A 25,581-nucleotide genomic window follows, 5' to 3' on the forward strand; every position below is an offset into this window, starting at 1 on the left:
ATTTTTTAATCCCCTCCATAAGTTCATGGTGACCTGTTCTTACGACATACACTGAAAGGCCATGATTGTCATCATATCTCAATTATAGGTACTCCAAGAGAAATCCCTTGTCCTGTTGGAACATTCAACCCAAATTTCAATGGTGAAAGTGTTTATGACTGTGCCATGTGTACTGCTGGGAAATACTGTCTGGAGAATTCCACTCATGAGACAGGTGACTGCAGCCGTGGACATTACTGTCCCACCAACATCACTGATGGTGTCTCCAGCTTGCGCATTGGTTCTTATGGTCCAAATCAAGTTTGCTGCCCCAAGGGAACATACCTTAATGAAACAGGAGGGAGGTTTGAGGCTGACTGCCGTGAATGTGTTATTGGGAATTACTGTCCAACTGGATCTGAGACACCAACAATTTGTATAACAGGTCACTACTGTCCACCTGGGTCTGGTGACCCTGTGCCATGTCCTATTGGGACATTCAACAACCACAGTGGAGCATATTATTTGGAAAACTGTACAGCTTGTACGCCAGGATGGTAAGTAGAGGCTGTCTCAGAAACAAAGTTGTCAACAGCCAAGGAAACCCACCTGACATCATCAGCTACCATTGAAGTGCTGTAAGGTTTAGTGATAATATTGTTATAATTATTTAAACAAAGACTTCTTATTTGCATCTGGACATCAAATGAAAGGGATTTTGAAGCCATACGTAATTGCAGTAAGATTCGCTGAGGTTACACTCCTTCCTTCAGCATTCTGCCATTGTGTGTTTAATTCAGTAGTTTTGCAGTTCCTATTTTTTATGTCACGTTTTTAGAAGCTTCAGGCATTTTTCAAAACCACTGAGGTGGCACTAAATGCACTGCTATTAATTGTTTACATGTATAGCTTTTATTTTAATCTATTAAACTTCAAATGTCATTGTTCCTATTGTTTAAAGGTACTGTGATGCACAAGGTCTGTCCATTCCTAGAGCACAATGTGATCCTGGTTACGTCTGTTATGGTGGAGCATACACAGGAACACCCAATGATGGTGTCACAGGGCAACCATGTCCTGAAGGCACATTTTGTGTAACAGGGTCGTTTGAGTTTGATTCCTGCTCTCCTGGGACATACAGTAAGAGTACAGGAGGAACAAGTGATCAGGACTGTCAGCTTTGTGACCCTGGTTATTACTGCTCTAAGAAACAGTTAACAGCGCCAGAGGGGCCATGTTACCCTGGTTATTACTGCCCAGAAGCATCCATCGCTCCTAATCTCACAGCCACACCTGCAGGTCATTTCACACGGCTTGGATCATCAGAGCCGCAGCCTTGTTTGCCAGGGACTTATCAGCCTCATGACAGGCAAAGTAGCTGTCTTACTTGCCGGCCAGGATTCTATTGTCCAACAAAGAACATGACCAGTGACATTGAGTGTGAACGAGGATTCTACTGCCCTCCTGGTTCAGACAGACGATTTGCATGCCCTGCAGGAACATTTAACAATCATACAGGACAAGTGTATAACTCAAGCTGCCTGGGATGCCCTCCTGGAAAGTATTGTAATCCAACAGCACAAACTGTTCCTACAGGTACACTAAGTCTATCTTTTAAGGCTTTGTTCTTCCAATACTTTGTTTACTGTGAGGGTTGTTCAACCATGCAGTAGTTTGTTTGTAGGGTGTTTAAGATCAATTATCACACTTTTTTCATATTCTGATGAGCAGGTGACTGTGATGCTGGCTATATCTGCTTTTACAATGCAACCAGACCAACACCAACGTTTGAAGAAGGTGTTCTGGAATGGGGTCGACTATGTTCTGCGGGCCATTATTGTCCAGCTGGGACTACGTATGAAATACCTTGCCCTGAGGGGACGTACCGGTAAGTTTACAGAACATGGTGAGATGATTTGTCAGAGTAAATAGTCACAGATGTGCACCCAAAAAAGTCTGATTTATACAGATCAGAGCCAAATTGAAATGTCTATCACCATTAATGTCTGTCTTAAAAGATTTTCTATACTTAAACTTTCATCTGTTGGTACTAATTTACTCCCTCATTGTGTCTCTGTAGCAAAGTAACTGGTGGAGGAGCAAAGAGTGACTGTCAACTGTGTGACCTTGGTCATTACTGCAATGGCACAGGCAAGACTGATGTTACTGGTGTCTGTGCACCTGGGTATCATTGTCTACGTGGTGCTAAAATACCAAAACCAAACAATGACTCCACAGGAGGCATCTGCCCAAGAGGGCACTTCTGTGTTGCAGGAGGGCAACCAGAGAAATGTGCACCAGGTACCTGAATATTTGTCACTGGTCTATTTAAACATATTTCACCGGTGAAGTTTGCCGTAAGAGAAACAAAAATCTCATCAAGAGGGCTCACTTCCAAAATATCATTTAATATAATTAATATTGCATTAAATAGTAATTTGTCAAAAGCGACAGTCAAACAAAGAAGATAAAAGGAAAGCTGAGAGGTGGGATTTTTCTGATGGCATAAATATGATAATGATAATGATGACAACACAGGGAAGTACTACAAAGTAGCTTTCATTTGAATGGTCACACTTAAGGATTAGTAGCTTTCATTTGACAGGATTTGTAGTACAGTCTAGGATTTCATACACAATTCAAGCAACATGAAGAAGGTAGTGTAGGTGACACAGACATGACTTAAAATCTAAACCTATTAGTAAAAAAGTCTCATGGAAAATGTAACGTTCAAGGCGGGGGTTGGAAGAACTAAACAAATAAACTCTATAATCAACATTAACAAACCTGTAATATTTTCCTCTAGGTTCTCATGCTGCTATTGAAGGAAAGGAAACATGTGATGTATGCCCTGCTGGTACAGAATGTCTGTCTGGAACAGTTGACCCACCACCTTGTCCACAAGGCTACTACTGCTTAATTGGCTCAGTAAATAATGGAGCAAAGCAAGCTTGCCCTGCTGGAACATTTGGCAATAGAACTGGACTCAAAGCAGAAAGTGAATGCACTTACTGTTTAGCAGGCCATTACTGTGAAACACCAGCATTGACAGGTGTTACCGCACAATGTAATGCTGGTTACTTCTGCCTCAAAGGAGCATCAAAACCAACACCACAAGATGACAGTCGCAATCCTCCTTGGTTTGGTGAATGTCCAGAAGGTGGTTATTACTGTGAGCAAGGTGTTTCAGATAAAAAAGCTTGTCCACAAGGATCATTTGCACCTGGTATTGTTGGCAGGTTAACCTCACAGTCGGAATGTACTTTGTGCACTGCTGGCCATTACTGTGCACTTGGGCACCAAGATGCAGTAACAGGCGTGTGTGATGCTGGTTATTTCTGTCTTGAGGGGTCCCCAACAAAAAGACCTAACTCCACCTATGGGGGTATCTGTCCTCCTGGTTTCCACTGTCCATCTGGCTCACCCTTGCCAAAGCCATGTCTGCCAGGAACATACAACAATGCAAGTGGCCAAGCAACATGTTTGGACTGCCCAGCAGGTTTTTACTGCAGTGGAAATACTACCACCCCCGTAGAGTGTCCTTCTGGGTATTACTGCCCACAGAACACAAAGTATGCAAATGATAATGCATGCCCTGAGGGAACCTTTAACATCTTGACAGGTAGATCTGCTCCAGGTGACTGTGTAGACTGCACTGCTGGATATTATTGTGATACTCAAGGTAAGATATTTTTCATGGAAGCAGCTTGAAATATGCACTGCAACATAGTCCCTTAACGGTAATAACAAGTCTTCGTTAAACAGAGCATTTTTCTAAGTTTGATTTTCCGGAAAATTAACTCTTTCATTCACGAAATGGAGTCATTAAAGACTTATATGCTTCTTTGTGTCTAGCTTTTGAGTCTGTAGGGAAAATCCCCTTGATTGGCTATGCCTTGTAAATTAAAATTTCAGTGTTTTGTCATAGTGTGATATTTGTTACCCCTGGAAGTTTTTGGGAGGTTGAAGTTGTGATGACCAAGATTCTGTTAGCCTAGGGGTGATACAAGGTGCAATGTGCTCTTTTTTTACGCTGCAAAAAGGTAACAAAATGCAGTAGATAGCATTGTTATTCCTAGTATCAAAATAATACAAGGGACTATGATTTTCTCCAAGATATGTGTATATCTTGCTATGGAATAGAATTCTCATGTTTTAGGTACTTTGTTGATGGACAAATCAGTGTGCATGCAAGAAAACTACACAACATTAATTTTTTGTTACTTACTTTGAATTAAAGGTCAATCCAATGTGACTGATATGTGTGATCCTGGGTACTACTGTAGTGGAGGTACAACTGCTGCCAGACCAGTCACCAAGGGAGGAAAGTGCCTCAATGGGACCTACTGTCCCAAGGGAAGCTCTCAACCTCTGACATGTCCCGAAAGACAGTACTGTGGAAGTGAAGCGCTCCCAGCACCATCAGCAGATTGTGCAGCAGGATTTTTCTGTCGTAATGGATCCAAAACAGACAGACCAACAGATGGCATTACTGGAGATGAGTGTCCAGCTGGGTCATACTGTCCTTCTGGAAGTTTCACGCCTACACCATGCCCTCCTGGGACATATTCTAATACCACCAGGAATGAAAAGGTAGAGGACTGTGCTAACTGCACCAGTGGGTATTACTGTGAAGGGTATGGAAACAAAAAAGAAACAAACAAGTGTGATGCAGGGTTTTACTGTCCTCCTGGACAGAAGGTTCGGAATCCCAATGGTTTGGAGTGTACTCTTGGGCATTTCTGTCCTGCTGGTTCTAAAGAACCAATCCGATGTGACAGTGGAACTTACCAGGATGCAATCAATCAAGTGTCTTGTAAGGTATGTGGTTATCTTGTACAGGGAAAGTTTATTTCTTAATCTTGCGTGTGAACATCATTGTCACTATCACTACCATTGTCAGGACATTTTTGGGCTCAGTAAGTTTAGACAAAATGTCCAACAGCAAAAGATTATTTGATGTTTGGATGGTTTGTGACAGCCTTGATGACTGATAATTTCGTCTTGCACCTTAGGTATGCCCAGAGGGATTCTACTGTGATAATCGCTATGCACCTGTGGTTCTCTATCAGAATAGCACCTGTCCCCCAGGTTTCTATTGCCCAAATGGCACTACATATGCATTTGAGTTCCCATGTCCTCTGGGGACATTCAGCAATGTCTCTGGTCTATCTCATGTCACTCAGTGTAGTCCATGCCCTGGTGGTTATTACTGTGATGAACTGGGGCAGACAACCTTCACCAAGAAATGTGATCAAGGTTGGTACATATTTCTGTAAAATAAAATATTAATACCAATAAAAAATTCATTCAAATCCTAAAGAATAATGCAAATGTACCAGCTCAGTGCCTCCTTGTAGCTTCTTTGGGTTCAAACCACTTTTAATTCCTCTTTATCAAAGCTTCCCATATCACCAGCTGCTTGTGACTCTGCCTTTTCATTAGGCTTTGCTCTGTGTCTCTGTTTCACTGCATTATTGACAGATTTGCATGCATATCCCAATGAAACCCTCTCTGTACTCAACTTCATTTCAGTAGAACTCCAATAGAAAAAATCACCAAGGAACTGGCAAAACCATTTGTTATGTCGAGGAATGTATGTCAGGGTCTATTTTCATTTGTTTATTTTTCACTGGGGTAAAGAATGCCATTTTTTATACAAGGGTCTTTGTTATATTGGGCCAGTCTGCTATATCTGGATGTAAATGTATGAATGTTGCTTGACACTTACACCAGTTCTGTTTTAATCCAGCTTATCACTGTAGCTAAGTGGTTACTGGCTTCCTTCACTTGAACACAGCTGCTATTAATATTGTTATCATTCTTATAGGATATTTCTGCAGGAGCGGTTCAACTGTGGCAACACCTGAATACAACATCACAACACAACTAACAGATAATACAACTACGTTATTGTGCCCTCCTGGGACATTTAACTACACAGATGCAGGGCCGTGCCCTGCTGGCTTTTACTGTCCTCTTGGCACTGCAGAACCGGAAAAATGCCCACCAGGGACATTCAGCAACAAAATTAAACTCTTCTCCATTGAACAGTGCGAGAATTGTACTGCAGGAAAGTACTGTGGGACCTTCAACTTGGTCAAGCCAACAGCACCCTGTCGAGAAGGGTACTATTGTCCCACAGGTTCATCTCGGGCTGATCAGATCGAGTGCCCTGCTGGAAGATATTGCCCTGAAGGAAATTTTGAGCCTGAGCTGTGCCCCAATGGAACTTACAGAGACATCACTAAGGGAATATCTGTAAGCGATTGCTTCAACTGTACACCTGGATATTACTGCCAGGGTGTTGGTCTGACAAACGTAACTGGCCCTTGTGCAGAAAGGTATTTTGCAATAAGATCTTTGTCTTCCTGTTATTTACGACTAAGGGGCACTTTTGTCATTTTGGTAGGATTAAAATGTGCCTTGACCTTATGCAGAAAGGTATTGCTTGGAAAATGGATGCCTGTTTAAGACTATATATTTATCCTTTCTTTTCACTTACATTGCTCTGCAACAGGCAAGTTTTTCTGTTTCTTTAGAATTGAATATGCATGAAAATGAAATATGTGAGGAAATGTCCCAGGGGTATTCTCCAGATTTCAAGCAATGGGGATGATCGAAGGAGGGTAAAGTTATCCTGGTCCAAACACTAACCTGAAAAAATCCCATGCAAAATTTCCCAGCTTTAAAAATTTCCAGAAAGCATTAAATGATATAACACAAAAAATAAAAACATTTTCTCTCTTTCTCTCTGTATAAGATTTTGGGTCCAAATTTTTATTCTTTTCTGGCATTCTTTAGGGTCAAAGGCCTTCCAGAGCTTTAAGGGTTTAAATTGTGGTTTGGAACAATATCGGATTTTATTCCATAGGAAAAATACTAGACGTTTAAGTCAAAATGTAAAACTGGACTTCTGTTGGTGTATTGACCAAAGAGGACCAGAAACTGATGTGCAGCTGCTCTGTGTTTGCATGAAGAAATCGTGTTTGTCAAGGTCTCTAATTTGGCCTCGAATCCTCAGATTGTTTTGAATACCCAAACAATTTCCTAGCCCAAAAAATACTTGCCTAATTTTCCTCCACAAAAAAATCCCGGAATCAAAAATTTCAAACCAAAAAAAAGTCCTCCAATCATCCCCGTCACTTGAAATTTAGAGTAATCCCCCAGGGGAAAATGTATGAATATTAATAATCACAGCCTTCTGTATACAGATAGAGAGAGAGGAGTGTACCACGATAAACCATACTTTTGCCTCCCTGCATTCCTGTCTCTATAGTTCTTTGGTTGTTGCCGAGAAGTATAAGCTACAGTGGTTATTAGTAATTGTAATTTCTATTTGTAGGTATTACTGCCCAGGAGGCAACAGTGTAAAAGACCCTCACCAGTTCTTCTGTACAATTGGTCATTTCTGTCCAGGAGGGACATCAGAACCCATCCCTTGCCAGAATAACAGCTTCGCTAAAGCCACCCATGCAAAAGAATGTTCTCTGTGCCCAGCTGGATTTTTCTGTAAGATCGCTGGTGTTCCTAAGAATTGCACAAGAGGTTATTATTGCCCCTACGGTACAGGCATTGACTTGAAACCCTGTCCAAAAGGAACATATGGAGCTCAGGAAACCTTAGAAAGAGTCTCCCAATGCAAGTCTTGTGACCCAGGCAAATATTGTGCATATGAGCATGGTACTAACTACACTGATGAATGTGATCCAGGCCACTGGTGCGCCTATGGCGTTGACAGACCTGATCCCATTGGAGATAACATAACAGTGTATAATGCATCAAATGGAAATGACTCATGCCCACATTATGATGGTAGAGAAACAGGCTATGGAGGTATTTGTCCAATTGGTCACTACTGTCCTCGTGGCTCAAAAGCACCATTACTATGTCCTGCAGGGAAGTACTGCCCTGTTCCTAAGCTCAGCGAGGGGCTGACCTGTGTGGAGGGTTACTACTGCCCTGGAAATAACTCTGAATATGAGTCCCGGCCATGTCCACAAGGGTATTTCTGTCCTAATGGTACGTCCGAACCATACCAATTCCCTTGTCCACCAGGAACATACAACAACAGAACACGACGGACAAGGATAGATGATTGTGTCAGTTGTAGCCCTGGATTCTACTGCCCTGTTGAAGGTATGTTTGCCAACTTTTTAAGTGCTGTAGCAGTATCGTGGTTTAAAGACGACAAGTATGCTGCATATTCGATGTCTTATTCTGTCAAATGTCCTTCGGTGTGAGAGTCCAAAACATGAAAATCCAAGACATTGAACAGTTTAGTTGTGTTGCAGTTGTGGGGAGAAAGTCCATCTCTTAAGCTTTCCACTCCTAATACTTTACTGCTGGAAGATTCTAAAAAGGCAAATGCTACCGTGCTAAAGTTCTGACAAAGTGTCATTTAGTTACATCGTAGGATCTATTCATTTTACTCAAAAGTTAGTCCTACCATTAATTTTTCTTAAACTAACCCCAACGGTGAAAGAGTAAGCATGACACCTTACCTGATTTCTTTCTATTTTTTTACTGTTTGTTAACAGGAATGCCAAATCCCATTAATACCTGCGCTGCTGGATACTTCTGTCGACGTAATGCAACTACCTCCACTCCTGATCAAGGAGAAGATGCCAACATCTGTCCTGTTGGACATTACTGTCCTCAAGGAACTGGTGAACCAAACAACTGTCCTCTAGGCACATTTGGAAATGACACAGGTAACTTGTATTCCTTAAATTTCATTCAGAATTTGTACTTTGTTTTCCTTCAATTTCTCTCAGTATTTGTACTTTAATTTGTAGAACCAGTGACTCTACTTCTCATGATTGAAGATTATTTTGGGTGATGTTGCGATAATTTTGACTCGCTGGTGAAAGATTGCCTAGAATTAGCTCGCATTGCACTGTTATGAATGTTATTTATTAGCTCAACCCCATTATATTTCAATGTGTCAGAGGTAACTAGCAGCAACAGCTTTTTACACTCGCCAGTCCATCCCATAATAAAAATTTGCTACTCAACACTTTTGCACTGCCCATAATACACTTTCCTCCCAGGATTTTGCTTAAGCATTGTTTCCAATTGCAATTGGATCAAACGTGATACCAAGGAGAAATCAGAAACAATGGTTGTGCTACCTTAAGGTGACAAATAAGTTTACTTAAAGCCGGATTGCAAAAGTTCTCAATGCACTAGTTCGCTTTTAAGTTCCTTGCAAAAATTAGTAGTTCAAAAACTCCCCACAACGTTTTAAAGCATTCAAAGTGAAACATTTATCTACCAATTCAGGTTACAAAGACGTCAGTGAATGCTGGAACTGTACAGCTGGCTTCCATTGTTCTCAGCCTGGGTGGGATGCACCTGTTGGACCCTGTGATGCTGGATATTACTGCCCAACTGGCTCGTCAAGTCCAAGGGAGGTTCCCTGCTACCCTGGTACCTACTGCATTGGAAACAACAAAGAACCAGAGTTGTGTCCCATTGGAACATACCAGCCCAACAGCACCAGAACAAGTAGAAATGACTGTATCAACTGTACAGCAGGTTAGAATTGTAAAACGTCTCTTTCAAAAGTTGCTAAGATTCCAGCCACCTTCTAGAGAATGATACTATTACATGGAATTACTGCTCAGACGTTTTTACTGAATGCTCACGTGGACCTCAGTGATTTGCTTAATTTATTATTGCAGGTTTTTACTGTGCCACACCAGGACGACCTGATGTATCTGGTCCCTGCAAGAATGGCTCCTACTGCCCAACAGGTTCATCAGTACAAGACCCTTTTGAATGCCGAATTGGTTTCCACTGTCCCGTAGGAAGTTCCTTACCTAAGCCGTGTCCTGCAGGATCATTTGCAAACTCATCGGGAAGACATAAGTGTGATCCATGTCCCGAGGGATTCTATTGCTTCCCACTTGAACTGGCGGGAAATGAATCTATTGGATACCGCATCTGTCCAAGAGGTTACTACTGTCCAGAGGGAACAGGTCTTGATTGGCGTTCTTGCCCAGCCGGGACATACAGCGACAGGTTTGGGTTGTACATGGAAAAGCAATGCATGGACTGTGATCCTGGTAAATACTGTGATGGAAGGAATCTTACATCTCCAACAGATTCCTGCGCACCTGGTTATTATTGCACCATAGGTAAGCGATTTATGTTCAGAAATATTTTAGTTGTTGACTTGGTTATCTTCTTTACGAATGCCATTACTATCATACAGTGAAACGTATTTTTAGTGGACCCCGCATTAAGCAGGCACAACGCATTAAGCAGATTAATAGCTCAGTATGTTTCAAATGTTCCTTCTCATATTTTAAGTAACACGAACCTGTATTTAGCAGACACCTCTATTAAGCAGACACCAGCGAAGGTGCCACGAGTATCCACCTAATGCAGGTTTCACTGTAGTTGCATTATCCCTTAACTCATTTTGCACCACATAGATAAACGCAGAAAAGTGTCCTTGACCCAAAGACCCAAAAATAGAAGTGGTCTGTACTCCTCCCAAAATCAACTCTGGAAGTGAAATTCGAGGAACTGATTGCATATTGATATTGATATTTTATGTTACAGTGATTTATTATAAATTGAACTTTAATTATATGCCAAATTGTTGTTTTTATTTGTTTGTAGGTGTATCTGTGCGGAAGCCTTACATTGATGGGTACAATGTGAGTAACAGTTCGTGTCCCAATCCAACCTTCTTGGGGCAATACACTGGTATTGGCAACATCTGTCCTCCAGGAACATTCTGTATAGGGGGTTCCAATGTACCCAGAGACTGTGCTGCAGGTACCTACAATGACGAGAGTGGCCAGAAGGAGTGCAAACCTTGCCCAGCTGGGTATTATTGTCTAGGACGCACAGTCACTTACCTTAATTTTACCTGTCCCAGTGGTCATTACTGTCAAGTCAACACCACACAGCCTTATGAGTTCCCATGCCAGCCTGGAACATACAACAACTTGACTGGACAATCAACAAGTGCATCATGCGTTCCTTGTGTTCCAGGTAGTTACTGTGAAGGTGATGGCAATTCATGGCCTACAGGCCTCTGTAGTGCAGGATGGTGGTGTAACGGAAGTGCAACATCCAACATGACCACCACACATGGTGGCCGATGCCAACCAGGCTATTACTGTCCAGAAGGGTCAGCGTATCCAAAGGAGTGTGACGGAGGAAAGTTTTGTGATGTGGCAGGGCTCAGCGAACCCAAAGGAAATTGCAGTGCAGGTTATTATTGTAAGCTTAAGGCAAGCAGCTCAACACCTACTGGTGAAACTGGTGGTAAATGTCCACCTGGGAATTACTGCCCTGAGGGTTCAACAGACCCCTTCCCATGTGATCCAGGAACATACTATGGTGGAGATGGTGCAACTAACTCAAGTGCATGTGTACCGTGCACTGATGGCTTATTCTGTAATACATCTGGTCTTGCTGCCCCTGATGGGCGGTGTTCGGCTGGATACTATTGTCCACCTGGGCAGTCAGTTGGCACTCCATCTTTATATGTTTGTCCACTGGGACATAAGTGTATTGCAGGAGTCGGTAGTCCTACAAAATGTGAATCTGGCAAATACCAAGATGAACTTAAGCAAGACAGCTGCAAGGAATGCCCTGAAAGATACTATTGCAATGCGACGTATGGCGGAGTAGAGAACTACAACTTATACCTGTGCCCTGAAGGATACTATTGCCCAAATGGTACTCGATTTGCTGAAGAATTTCCATGCAACATTGGGACCTTTAACAACTTAACAGGCCGTGCCAGTCAGACTGAATGTACACCATGTCTTCCTCGTTATTATTGTGGTGAATCTGGTCTGACTTATCCACGCACACTTTGCAGCTCTGGTTTCTTCTGCAAGAAAGGTACATGATTTGTCTTTGTTCCAAAAGGTGATTTTGAATTGATTGTCACAAAACCACTTGTAGACAATCATAGCAAACCAATCAGAACTTGAAGCAGCGTTAAGCCCAGGAAAACGCCAAAATTGATATTGGTCTTCTGGTAATTGGTAGAGAAAATGTTATGAAGCATTCTAGCCAATCATATAGTTTGCAAGACAAAGCTAAGACAAAGGACTTCACTTTCGACAAACTCTTACACTATTGCTTAGGATTTCTGGTGTTTCTTAATACAGTAAAGTAGTCATCCGTCTGGTAAATGCCTCTTGCTCACCACTGGAATATAAAACTTGTTTGTTATTATTTGTTCAGGTGCAACTTCTGCTACGCCCAACCAAGGAAATGATGCAAATGTATGCCCACAGGGACGATACTGTCCTGAAGGAACAGATGAACCAGAACTTTGTCCACCTGGAACATTCAGTAACGCACTGGGTAAGCTGACTCAGTCCAGATAACAAAGAGTTCTACTAAGATGTGAACAACGTCTCATTAAACCTGGAAGCAATTTAGAGATAACCTGTTTATTCATTTGCCCAGTCATATTCTAATGATTTTATGAATTTCCTTACATTTTAGGCCTGCACAACTCAAGTGAATGCACACCATGCACAGAAGGGTACTACTGTCAGTTTGCAGGATGGACAAATGAAACAGGACAGTGTCAACAAGGCTACTTCTGCATCAAAGGTTCGACCAGCAAGCAGCAGGAGGTCTGTCCAGCTGGGAAATATTGTCCTGTGGGCACTCATACACCCAAAGATTGTCCCGTGGGAACCTATTCTAATGCAACTGGCCTCTGGAAGGCAGAGCAGTGTAGTAACTGTACAGCTGGCTCATACTGCTTTGAACCAGGGAGGACGTACCCCACAGGACCTTGCAGGGCTGGATATTACTGCCCAACTGGATCCCGTGTGGATAATGCTGTACCATGTCCAATTGGTTTGCATTGTCCTGAGGGTAAGTATTGAATTAGTTTACTAAAATATTTGGTGAATTGTGAAAGAGGAGTAGCAATCGTTTTCTAAATCTCCATAGTTGTGCTCGCAAGTAAGACAACTGTCAGATTAAAACGGGAGCAGGTGAACCTTTACGTCTCTAATTGTTTTTTAACCTAGTGTAGGCTTCAATCCTGCCTAATATCCATGTCTATTAACTAGAGGTTTTGTATGTTTAGTGACTAAATTTCCCGTTAAACTTTGATGCCATTATCATACAGGAAGCGACACTCCAAAAGACTGCCCTGCTAAATCATTCACCAATGCTACAGCACAGTCATCTTGCCAGGACTGCCCTGCAGGATATTACTGCATCCCAGAAAATGTCACTTCAGGGGACCCACAATCAGGCTACCATGCCTGTCCAAGAGGGTACTATTGTCCGGCCAGGACTGGTCTAGACTGGAAATCTTGTCCACTTGGTACTTACAGTAACCGAACACACCTTAGCTTGGTGACCCAGTGTGAGGACTGCCCAGGAGGGAAGTACTGTGGAGACCTTCATGCCATTCAACCAACAGATGACTGTTATGGAGGATACTACTGTACATCTGGGGTCGACAAACCTGATCCTGTTAACTCAGAGAACGGGACCTCTTTGCTTGGAAACTGCTCCATTCTGGGACTACATACAGGTAAACTATGCTCGGAAGGCATTTGCCCCTTTGGTGAGATGTTGGATGCAGATTATTTAAAAGGAAACCTCAAGTGTTATATAGTAAAATGCTAAGAAATAAATAATGGCATAGCCATGCTGTAGAGGTTTCATACGAATGGTTGAAAAATGATTTAAACCGTTAGAACCATCTTGTATATTATAATAAACAGTACCACAGGAAAGAAGGTTGAATTTATTGATTACACTGTAGGGTTTCTAAAACAAACTTGCTTTGATGGGGAGTTAAAGCAAGGCCTGACCCTTTCATGCATTTTCCTGTAGGCTTTGGAGGTCGTTGCCCAACAGGTTATTACTGTCCTAAGGGTTCCACACTACCAACAGAGTGTCCTGCAGGAAGTTATCAAGATAAAGAAGGTCAAACTAACTGCAAGCTCTGTCCAGCTGGATATTTCTGTCTTGCCAAAGCCTCTACCTACAATGACACCATCTGTCCATCTGGAAGGTACTGCCCCGTGAATACCAGTGTTCCAATTCTCTGTCAAGAGGGCACGTTTAATAATCTAACTGGGCAAACGGAGGAGTCTAACTGCGTTCTGTGTACTGCTGGAAAGTACTGTCAGGGATCCGGACTAAGTAAACCAACTGCAGACTGCTATGGAGGATGGTACTGCGTGAATGGCTCCACAAAGCCAACTCCTGATGGAGGTAGGCATCTGAATCCAAAGGTTTGATGTACTGATTTTGTTACGTCATGGAAACGAGCAGGAGTATTTATTAAGTTTACTAATGAGCTAATTGTCTCTCATTTGCATTCAGCTCGTTGCCCTGTGGGTCATTACTGTCCTAATGGATCAGCGTTGCCCATAAGTTGTGACCCAGGGAAGTATTGTCAGCGTGAAGAACTATCCGAGCCAGAATATTACTGTGCTGCTGGTTACTACTGTACATCTGGTGCTAGACAAGCAAGACCTACAGATGGGGACACAGGAGATATATGTCCAAATGGCACTTACTGCCCATTGGGAAGTGCTGCACCCAAAAACTGTCCAATAGGAACATTCTTGAACAGCACAGGAAATATGTATGTTCTACAGACCATACTTGACAAACATTGGTTCTTCCACAGAGAAAATAAGAATTTTTCATCACTCCTCAGCTAATGTTAAACATTGCACAACATAGCGGTACGATTAAAGACCGCTGAAGGGAATTCATATCAAATGTTCACACTGGCTTTTCATTTGCAAACTCAAAGACAGGTTTTCAGTTAATGTCTCTTAAATCGACTTACCAGTTTTAAATTTTAATGAATACATACAGTTATTGCAAACATAGGGAGTTAACAAGATGCATAACTGGTTACAGTCGCAGTTTGCACATGGAAATAGTGCAGCTGTCCAACTAGTGCTCAAAGGTCAGTGATGTTTAGTGTGGTCATTATTCGTGTTTGTACCCCCTTTTTTTTATAGGAACATCACTGATTGTCAAGATTGTACTCCTGGGTGGTACTGTGGTGGCAGTGGGCTCCATGTGCCAACAGCAGAATGTGCACCTGGATACTATTGCACTGGAAGGGCTGAAAATGACCACCAACATGAGTGTCCTCGAGGATACAAGTGTCCTTTGGGCAGTGCAAACCCTGAACCCTGCGAAGCTGGATATTACCAAAATGAGACAGGGCAGTCAACCTGTAGAATATGCCCCCGTGGGTTTTACTGCAATGACACCAATGGCCCAGTCATCTCGTATGGGCAGTACATTTGTATTGAAGGTCACTACTGTCCTAACGGAACCAGGTATGCTGAAGAGTTCAAGTGTCCCCCTGGTACGTTTAACAACAGAACTGGGATGGACGAACAGGCAGATTGTCTGCCATGCACTGGGCGATATGTCTGTGACGAATGGGGACTTATCAGACCAAACAGGCTGTGTGGTGCTGGATATTACTGCCGTGAAGGTGCCAATAGTACAACTCCTAATCTTGGAGACAAGGCAAATATCTGCCCAGAGGGTTACTACTGTCCAGAAGGTATGACAAACCGTAAAAAGTTATCAGGTGATTGCAGGAAAACCAAATTAATGGGAATTACTGTAGCCATTAGTCTGGCCACTGGAAGCAAGTGCATGTTGCTAGAGCCAAGTGTCAGAAAGCGTGTGCTAGCAAAACACAATTAGGTTTGGTTTTACTTTTTATTACTTAAGAAAGTGGCACAAGATTTTTGTAGCTTGTAAAAATATGCAGTTATCAAATGCTAGAGCAATTGCCACTGCTGCTTCAAACGAACACTACACTAAGGTCACTGCAACGTGTTTGGATGCATTGTAAGAACTGAATGCTTTGTAGCAAAGAACCAGATAGTTGTGTAGCATATAGGCTTGACTACCAGCTGCTGTTCAGGAAGTGAACCCGCACTCCTGCGTAAGCATTTTGATGTTCCGCTTGTTTTTGCTGTTTTTGTTTAACGTTTTTTCTGTTTTTGTTGTTTGTTTCTCATTTAGGTGTCGATCATCCTATAGCTTGTCCAGCTGGTTCATTCAGTCCTTCAAAAGGCCTCCATGCAGAACATCAGTGCTTAAATTGCACCGGCGGGGAATTCTGTAATGAAACTAGCATGACGAAAACGGCAGGTCCTTGCAAATTAGGGTACTATTGCCCAGAGCGTTCAACAAGCAGTGAAGAACTCCCTTGCACTCAAGGCCATTATTGTGAAGTAGGCACCTTCCATCCTTTCCCTTGTCCATCTGGAACATATTCCAATGGAACCAAACTGACAAAGGCTGAAGACTGTACCGATTGCCGACCAGGGTATTACTGTGATGATAGGGGTCTGACTGCACCAAAGGATGAGTGTGATGAAGGATATTATTGCCCTAAGGGTCAAAACGTCAGCAATCCATTCCGCTGCCCAGCTGGAAAGCACTGTCCTCGAGGAAGTGCTGAACCTCAAGACTGTCCTGCAGGGACATTTGCTGAAAGGGCGCTATCGTCTGTGTGTATTGAATGTCCTGAGGGCTTCTACTGCATACCAGAACTTGTTATCCCAGGTAAGTAACGTTCACCTAATCCTCTCACTGCAGCTATATGAAGGTTTCTTTTTACTTGAAGGGAGCTGCATGATCTACAAAATCAATTGGGAGCAAAAACGCAGATTATATATTCGAGAACACACTTTTACGTGGTTTTAACATAGTGCTTTTAAAAGACCCCACATTCTTATCGATTTACAATAGGTAACTCTAGTTCTGCCAAGCATCACTGCCCTGAAGGATTCTACTGTCCAAATGGCACTGGTAGAGACTGGAAAAAGTGTCCAGCTGGCACTTACAGCAGTCACAAGAACCTAGTGCGTGAGCAAGACTGCAGACCGTGTCCTGGTGGCAAATACTGTGGAGGTACCAACTTGACAGAACCGACTGGAAACTGCAGTGCTGGGTATTATTGTGTTTCTGGTGCAGCATCACCAACGCCATACATGACCAACTTGACGCAGTGCCCCGCCCATTATGTTCACATCACCATTGGAAATATTTGCCCTCGTGGCCATTTCTGTTTGTCCGGAAGTGTAACGTTTGAAGGTATGCAATTTAGACAATAAATGTAAGGGTCCCTGGTGACAATTCCTTTCCCATCTCTCTCACAAACTATCCCTTTACTTTACACACAACTAAAAAGAGCAGAGACTCTCAAACAAGCAAAGCCCGATTAACCTGTTCATGCGGAGGACAACCATGAAGTATGCCATATGCTTTGCGAAGTCATTGTTTTAACCCATTTTGGAAGAAAAACATACCCCTGGAAATCTCTGGCTCAAATTGCCTACCACTCCCAGCTTCTGCAACAAAACAATTTTGATAAAACTGCGAAGTTTATTTTTGTTTTGCGTTTTCTTGTCCATATTGAAAGACCAAGCCTGTGTTTATTTGACTTTTGTTGACAGGTTGTCCAGCCGGTTTTTACCAAGATATGGAAGGCCAAGGCAGCTGTACGAAATGTCCAACGGGTTTCTACTGCTACGCTAACTCAACAACATACATCGGTAATGATTGCCCAACTGGCCATTACTGCCCTGAAGGGACACCCAACCCATACCACAAACCCTGCAAGCCAGGCACGTACAATCCCAAAACAAGAGGAAACTCGTCATTGGATTGTTTGCCATGTGATCCAGGTTACTACTGCCTGGGCTATGGAAATGACAAACCTACAAACAGTTGCAGTGCTGGTTTCTATTGTCCTGGAGGAAATGAGCAAGCTGCGCCAAGTGCCACGCGCTGTACACAGGGTCACTACTGCCCACAAGGGTCTTACAATATGACGAAATGTACACCTGGATATTTCTGTGAGGCAGATGGTCTTTATTCACCCACTGGAAAGTGTGACCCAGGGTATTATTGTCCTCTGGGGTCCAGTTCTAGGCGCCAGATTGAATGCATAGAAGGGCACTATTGTCCATTAGGATCACCTGAGCCTCAACCGTGCCAACCAGGCTTTTATTTGCCAGGCAAAAAGAAGGAGAATGAATCTCAGTGCATAGAATGTATTGCTGGCATGTACTGCAATGGCAGTGGTCTTAGCTATCCTGACGGTCTGTGTGACTTAGGTTACTTCTGTCCTCCCGGACAGAAAGTGTCAAGTCCAAATGCACACCCATGCCCTGTAGGACACTTCTGTACCAAGGGCTCACCACTGCCAAAGCGCTGTCCAAATGGCACATATGAAAGTGACCAATATTCACATGTGTGCGATGAGTGCCTACCAGGATACTACTGTGATAACACTAATGTTGCTGTGAGCAATTTAACAGGATATGAGTGTCCAACAGGGCACTTCTGTCCCCCAGGGACATCTTTTTCTACTCAGTACAAGTGTCCTACTGGTACGTGGAGTAACAAGACTCAGCTTGAAAGAGCTGACCAGTGCACTGACTGTCCACCCAGGTAAGATGAACTCCTTCGCTCTTTGGACTGCCCAACATAAAGCTTAACCAAACTACAGAAATCAGCTGTAAAATAGACGAAAGCAGTGGTGTCATATAAAACTATTCCTGATGCATGTATATGTGAATGATTTCACGACGACGAAGTTGAATTTCAAATGTGAAAACCAAAATAGAGCATTATAAATAGCACCTTAGAAATATCCCTGTGCTTTCCTGTTGTGTTTTTGTTTCTCTAAATTCTTTCCTCTCGTTGTTTTTATCCACTCACATATAAAAGGAAGCGATGAACCAAAGCCCAGCTTAACCATCTATTTATTTCAATTTGGTTTCGCGCTGAACTAAGTACACTAGAATGAAATATACATTGTCACACAAGGCACAGTGGCAATATTGTTAGTTGCTTCATCTAAAATGTCAAGTTAGGTGTCTGTTGTAAACATCCCATCAGTTGGGCTTAGCCACTTGTTCTATGCCATAAGGAATAAGTAAAACTGAAGGCTCGTGGGGCTCTTTTCTTTATCAATACTTAAAGGGCGATCGTGACCAGACAATTTGCTCCCTAAAGCAGATTGAAACAAACCTTACATGTGATAAAGATGAGATGGTGACACGGTTTTTTTACACGTTTTTTGTAGGTATTATTGTCAGTCAGAAGGATTATCAAAACCAGAAGGATTGTGTCTTCCTGGATACTATTGCAGTGGCAATGCCACAGTTCCTAACCCAGCTTATGCAGAATGCCCGATTGGACACTACTGTCCTGAGGGAAGCTACATTCCCACGCCCTGTCCACGAGGCTCCTTCGCAAACTCGAAGAGGAATCAGAATGTTTCAGACTGCAAGCCTTGCAGCCCAGGATATTACTGTGATCCAAATGCCACCATTGTTCAGGAGAGAGAATGCGATCCCGGCTTTGTTTGTATCTTGGGTAAGTTAGTGTACAACGTACTAAGAGAAGTGTGACAAATGTTCGAGAAAAGTCTAAAAATCAATTTGGTAAAGCGATGGTAATGTGTTTGGTAAAGACCAAGTACGCCATTGCGCCTCAAACAAAAATGAGAATGTAATATCTGATTGTTGTATTTTTTGTTATTAAATGACTTAGTTTATTTATTTTTGTTGTTTTCCCTTCAAGGTTCGACTACCCCACGGCCAACAGATGGTTATGAAGGAAACGTGTGTCCCCAAGGACATTTCTGTCCTAAGGGAACAGCAGTTGAGAAGCCCTGTCCGATAGGTACTTATGGTCCAATTGAAGGCCTTGATGAATGCTATGAGTGTCTGGCTGGCTACACTTGTCCAAATACGACTATAATACACCCCGTACCATGCTCTCCTGGTCACTATTGCCCAGGCAGTATTAAACTACCTAATGGTAATCCATGTCCACACGGAACCTATCAACCCAACAGATATCGAAAGTATCTCAATGAGTGTCTTCCTTGTCCTCCTGGCCAGTACTGTGAACTTCCTGGACAAGCAAATGTCACAGGTCCTTGTCGGGCAGGATACCTTTGCAGAGGTGGGGCAAGTTTTGATGCTCCAAATGACACAAGTGATGCTTACAACGGGCCCTGTCCTCCTGGATATTACTGCGAGGAAGGAACAACAAATGGCACCATGTGCCCAGAAGGAACTCTCAGACCCTACCCTGGTGCCAAGTCTCGCAATGATTGTTTACCTTGTACTGGAGGAAAGTATTGCTTTCAGCCAGGTCTGCTTGTTGCAACAAGTCACTGTGCTGCAGGATACTACTGTCCAGCTGAAGAAGACATTCGCACACCATATCCTAGTCGCTTCCAATGCCCAACAGGACATTACTGTCCAAATGGCACAGCTAACCCATACGGCTGCAATCCAGGGACCTATCAAGAAAGAATTCATCAGTCATCATGCGATGTTTGTCCAGAGGGTTATTACTGCCGAGGAAACACTTCCAGTCCAATACCTTGCCCAGGTCATCATTACTGTCCAAACGGTACCCATACACCAGTTGTGTGTCCTAATGGAACATTTACAGATGTAAATGCTTCCAAGCTCAGTGATGTGGATCAGTGCAAGCCGTGCGATGTTGGACATTACTGTCAACTTGGTGTGATTGCTGATAACTGCTCAGCAGGTTACTTATGTTACATTGGAAATCCAACGCCAACCCCAGATGGCTCCAACAAGACTATCGGTGATGAATGTCCAGTTGGTTACTATTGTCCAGCTGGAACTCATGAACCTCTAAAGTGTGAACCAGGATTGGTGATCCCATACAAGAGAGCACGTTCAAAGTCAGAGTGTCAAACCTGCCCCGCTGGCAAGATCTGCAGCCCGGGAAGCTCCATCCCTGAGGACTGTACCAAGGGACACTATTGTCCCTTTAATGATACAAAAAGGCCTTGTCCGTTGTACACGTTTAATAACGTGTCTGGTGCAACTGATATCAGTTTTTGTCATCCTTGTCCTGCTGGTTACTATTGCTGGTATGAAGGTAAGAGGTTGATCCCTTAACAAAGCATGCCGCCTTTTAGATTAGTTAGTAAAGCGTTACACTCTGAAACCACAGGAAGAGGATGCAAATCACACCTGACCTAACATCTGGGTCTTAAAATAATGGAGGTCAAAGTAGTTGCTTGCGTGTGACGTAACCGCCCTTAATGCCATACATTACTTCACGGGAGGGTCGGGGAAGACCTATAGCAACTGCGGCCTACAATGACATAAATGAGTCAAAGGCTAAGCGATAAAGGGGTCATTGATCTTTTTCAGTAGAAATTTGTTTAGGTGACGACCTTATTACCAAGTGTTTATAAAATTGATCTACATACTTCCGTCTCTCTCAACAGGTATCTCAGACTACACCACAGTTCCATGCCCAGTGGGTCAATACTGCCCTAATGCCACAGACAGCCCAATCCCATGTCCAAATGGAACCTTCCGAAATACTACCAGAGGGCGAAACATTTCCGATTGTCACCTCTGCCCTGCCGGTCGCTTCTGTCCACTGTCCAATAGCAGTTTCTGGGGCTATGAATGTAAAGATGGCACTTTCTGTCCACCGGGTAGAACTGCTCCTACTGTGTGCCTGGCAGGATATTTCTGTGACAAGGCCCGGACTCAGCTACCCTGCCCTGCAGGATATTATTGTCCTAAGGCATCACCCGCGCCCATTCCTTGTCCAGAGGGACACTATTGCGACCCATTGTATAACTGCTATAACGATTCCATACATAGAGACGCGGGTGCTTGTTACTCCAAGATTTGCCCTCTTGGTATGTACTCTCAATTTGCATTTACCTCTTTCGTTTGGAAATGCCTCCACATGTACGTTTAATTTTTTTTATCCTTGCTTTTTACATTCTCGGCATTTACATTTAAAATTTTTATTGACGGTTTTTAAAGCCGTCCACACGTTACTCTTCCTTGAAAATGGAAAAAACGTTTCCGTCGCCATCATTTTTTTCTCTCTATTTTGTGGTAAAACAAAAAAGAGATAACCTTTAAATCGCTTTATTAACAGGTTACAGACATAAGGATGGCGCCAAGGGATTAAATTTCAATGAGACGTGCGAAATTTGCAGACCTGGTTCCTTTGGCAATCATACAAATCGTTCAGTTTGTGAAATATGCAGAGCTGGCGTTATATGTTTGGAAGGTTTGTATATGCTCCTTGTTTACCGTAAATGATCTAATAAACGCCCGGGGCGTTTATTTAATTTTTGGGGTCCAAGTGGGGGCGTTAAATAGATGGGAGGCGTTTAAAAGAGAGAGGCGTTTATTGTCGTAACTTATTTTAACGAACTCAACATAACTGTATACAGTATGCTTTCGGCTAAAAACGTTTTTGTGTTTACAGAATCTCGACCGCGGGCTGACGGCTTATCTCGAAATTGAACATGACATAATACACAAACTGATGTTAATCAAGCAATGACATTAATAAATTGATTGATTTTGCTCGATTTCGCCATTTCCTAGTATTTGGGGGCAATTTTCAAGGGTGGCGTTTATAAGAGAGGGGCGTTTAATACTAACTTAACAGCGTAAGGGGGGCGTTTATTAGATAAGAGGCGTTTATTTGAGAGTGGGCGTTTATTAGATCGTTTACGGTACTTAAGAATTTGTCAAGCAACATCCCCGTCTGCAACAAATGGGAACTTAGTTGCGCAAGTGGTTTGTCGGTTACCATACGGTATCAATACCCAAACTGACTCAACAACAGACCTTCCCCAATCTTCCTCATAGTGAAGCTGTGTACGCTGCTGTTTAGAGTGGTTTTCGTTTGAGTGTCGTAAAACCAAAACCAAAGTAATTACTCTGGCCAATCACATAGGACACAGACAATACATTGAACCAATCAAAACTCGAAGTAATTACATGTGGCTGACGCAAAGCGCGGGAAAATGCATGCGAGCGCGTCACAATTGGCTTTGGTTTTACTTCTGATTGGATGAAAAGGTGGCGCGAATCTTTTAAGCCAATCGCATCGTGTAGAAAGTGCAAAACCAATTACTTTTCGACACTCAAATGAAAACCGCTCTATTATGCTGTACAAGCTGCTTCTAACTTTTGAGTCTGTGGATTAAATCCTTTGGTGTGACCACTCAAATGAAAGCTACTGAGCAGAACTTTCCACTGGTACTGTTTATTACGCGGAGCAAGATTCAGTATTGTATGTTTTGAATCTTTGGGTGAAATCCAGGAGTTTCCATGGATAGGAAAACTACTAAGTAATCATATCCCGCGGTACTGTTAAGACTGAACTGGTTCTGTTGTCGTCATTTTAACCTGAAGCAACATTCTTTTCTTCCTCGTTAGGAGCAACTTCAGAGTTCCCTGGCAAAAATGAATCATCATTTGGAGTTAACAACACCAACAGCTACCTGTGTCCAACGGGACACTACTGCGAGAAAGGAGACTTGCAACCCAGACCCTGCCAGAATGGAACTTACAATGACCTCCTCGGTGCGGAACACGAGGGACAGTGTAAACCTTGTGATACAAATTACTTTAATGACGAGATCGGTAGAGATAAATGCAAGTTCTGCGGTGACGCTAAAGCGAAGGAGATAGGTAGCGACACTTGTAGCTGCACCGGACTAAACCGTGTTTTCAAGGTACGAGAAAAATCAGTGATGACAGGTCATGTTTTGTGTCGAACAACTTTGAATTCAGTCAGCGAAATATGCCATACTTAGGTGGTTGATCACTTTGAACTAGCTGACCCTACAGAATTCCGAGTTCTTTTACACGAATTAGACTAGTCTCAAATATTTCATAAGCAGTAGGAGAATTTCTCACCTGTAAAAGGAACTTACAATGTAATTTTTTTTTTGTTTTCAGCCATCACAAAGATCGTGCGAATGCGAGGATGGTTACGAAGAGATCAGTAACAGCTTAGATTGTAAGCAAAAAACTTACGGCATATGCGGTGAAGATACATGGCGAAATGATAAAGGAAATTGCTGGAATGAAACACAATGGATGGATTACTGCAGTAGTGCAGTAAGTTTTTTAAAATGCCGTAGAGTGAATGGAATCAAGATGTTCTTCAACTTTTTAAATACCGTAAATACTCTATTAAGCCCCACCCCCCTCTCAAATAAACCCCCTCTCTCTAATACCCCCTTTTTTCAGGGGAAGGAAGTTAATATGCCCCCTCTCTTTTAAGCCCCCATCCTCGGAGACCCAGGGGCAGGTAGTGGGGACGAGGGAAAGTCTAAACGGGCGGAAAAATGTGGCACGAAGAAAAGTAAGGGACAGCGAAAAGAGCCCCTGGGGACAATGTCTTACCAGACCAGTTCCAAACGGTCGCCGCCGTTCTGGCTTCTGATTGGTGCCAGAAAAACACAAGTTTTCTGGTACCAATCAGAAGCCAGAACGGCGGCGACCGTTTGGAACTGGTCTGGTAAGACATTGTCCCCAGGGGCTCTTTTCGCCGTCCCTTACTTTTCTTCGTGCCACATTTTTCCGCCCGTTTAGACTTTCCCTCGTCCCCACTACCTGCCCCTGGGTCTCCGAGGATGTTAAGCCCCCTCCCCTACTTATTCTTCATTAATAAATGATAGACAGTATTAATCAATAACGACTGTAAGATGTCATCGGGAATGATACGGGGTGGTTTATTCACCAACTGCAAGTTCGGACTTTTTTCTGATCCTCGGCTGCATGACCTCCAACTCCTTGTACTTGAGCTTTTCCACTTTTTATTATAGTTCTTTATGGAGAACTGATACCATCGTCTTTTCTATGGGTTTGAAGTACTTAGTCCCCAGGGCTCTCCCCCCTTGGGCGGAGCACTTAGTCCCCAGGGAAATAAATAACCCAAACCGGGGGGGGGGGGTAAAACTGCTCATTTGAATGGTCACGCTTTGGGATTTCATCCTCAGACTTAAAAGTTAGAACCACCTTGTTGTACAGCTTATTGAATGTTCCATGCCCTATAAATTGCACCTTCAAAAACGTTATCTACTGTTTTCATTTTACTTTTCACAGTCGAAATGCCCTTCCGGTTCTGTTGGATTTGTCGGAAGTCAGATTGCTTTATGCAAATGCCGTGTCACCAGCACAGATGATATTTGTGACAGAGAGTGTAAAAATCAACAGAAGTATCGCTTATCTGTCATTTGTACAGATCCACCTAAGCTGAAAATCACGTCACCAGATAACGTAGAGGTAAAACTTTACCAGGTGTTGAGAAATTTCCAAGCCAAGTAACCCTCCCCCCCCCGGTTACTCGGCAAAGTCGCCTCAAACCAGCCAGTGAAGCCCAAAACTAACGACTCTTTGCTATTTCTTCGATACCTTTATTATGCTTAGTGTAAAACAGTTTTTCTTACTGAGTTAATTAGGAGCATGGGCTGCCTGTGGCTTTAAGAACATTTATGTGCCTTTGAAATGAGAGTGAGCTGGCTTAACACATGAACCTTGTTACTCTTTTTTTTTTTCGAAAGCAGTGCATTAATACAAGCACTATTATTCAAACTTTATCTCTCCTTTTTTTTTTTTAAAACAGAGGTTTTACAACTTATCAGACTTCTCAAATGTTCCGAACTTCGCAGAAGCGTTCGACTGTCAGGATGGTAGCGTCTTTGCTGTCAGCATAACCGTCATGGAAGGTCAATAATTATTACCTTGTTTTCAATTTGTA

The 25,581-nt window shown here is 42.8% G+C and overlaps 1 protein-coding gene across 1 annotated transcript in view; it reads left to right on the forward strand.

Annotated features, from left to right (window-relative positions):
• LOC140949767 (uncharacterized) overlaps positions 1 to 25,581 on the forward strand; it is a 56,006-nt gene that overhangs the window by 12,974 nt on the left and 17,451 nt on the right. Inside the window, exons 18-47 of the mRNA XM_073398905.1 lie at positions 89 to 536; positions 941 to 1,575; positions 1,711 to 1,867; positions 2,060 to 2,280; positions 2,786 to 3,661; positions 4,220 to 4,800; positions 4,995 to 5,238; positions 5,810 to 6,323; positions 7,325 to 8,118; positions 8,520 to 8,693; positions 9,265 to 9,519; positions 9,666 to 10,121; positions 10,612 to 11,850; positions 12,199 to 12,321; positions 12,466 to 12,846; positions 13,106 to 13,519; positions 13,825 to 14,208; positions 14,320 to 14,584; positions 14,973 to 15,532; positions 16,003 to 16,548; positions 16,735 to 17,079; positions 17,442 to 18,441; positions 19,079 to 19,371; positions 19,579 to 20,922; positions 21,278 to 21,703; positions 21,952 to 22,086; positions 23,250 to 23,548; positions 23,775 to 23,936; positions 24,927 to 25,106; positions 25,447 to 25,549. Of these exons, the coding sequence (XP_073255006.1) occupies positions 89 to 536; positions 941 to 1,575; positions 1,711 to 1,867; positions 2,060 to 2,280; positions 2,786 to 3,661; positions 4,220 to 4,800; positions 4,995 to 5,238; positions 5,810 to 6,323; positions 7,325 to 8,118; positions 8,520 to 8,693; positions 9,265 to 9,519; positions 9,666 to 10,121; positions 10,612 to 11,850; positions 12,199 to 12,321; positions 12,466 to 12,846; positions 13,106 to 13,519; positions 13,825 to 14,208; positions 14,320 to 14,584; positions 14,973 to 15,532; positions 16,003 to 16,548; positions 16,735 to 17,079; positions 17,442 to 18,441; positions 19,079 to 19,371; positions 19,579 to 20,922; positions 21,278 to 21,703; positions 21,952 to 22,086; positions 23,250 to 23,548; positions 23,775 to 23,936; positions 24,927 to 25,106; positions 25,447 to 25,549 (13,554 nt within the window). The remainder of the gene's footprint in view (positions 1 to 88; positions 537 to 940; positions 1,576 to 1,710; positions 1,868 to 2,059; positions 2,281 to 2,785; positions 3,662 to 4,219; positions 4,801 to 4,994; positions 5,239 to 5,809; positions 6,324 to 7,324; positions 8,119 to 8,519; positions 8,694 to 9,264; positions 9,520 to 9,665; positions 10,122 to 10,611; positions 11,851 to 12,198; positions 12,322 to 12,465; positions 12,847 to 13,105; positions 13,520 to 13,824; positions 14,209 to 14,319; positions 14,585 to 14,972; positions 15,533 to 16,002; positions 16,549 to 16,734; positions 17,080 to 17,441; positions 18,442 to 19,078; positions 19,372 to 19,578; positions 20,923 to 21,277; positions 21,704 to 21,951; positions 22,087 to 23,249; positions 23,549 to 23,774; positions 23,937 to 24,926; positions 25,107 to 25,446; positions 25,550 to 25,581) is intronic.

This window comes from Porites lutea, chromosome 10 (assembly GCF_958299795.1).
Source record: "Porites lutea chromosome 10, jaPorLute2.1, whole genome shotgun sequence".
NCBI lineage: Eukaryota > Metazoa > Cnidaria > Anthozoa > Scleractinia > Poritidae > Porites > Porites lutea.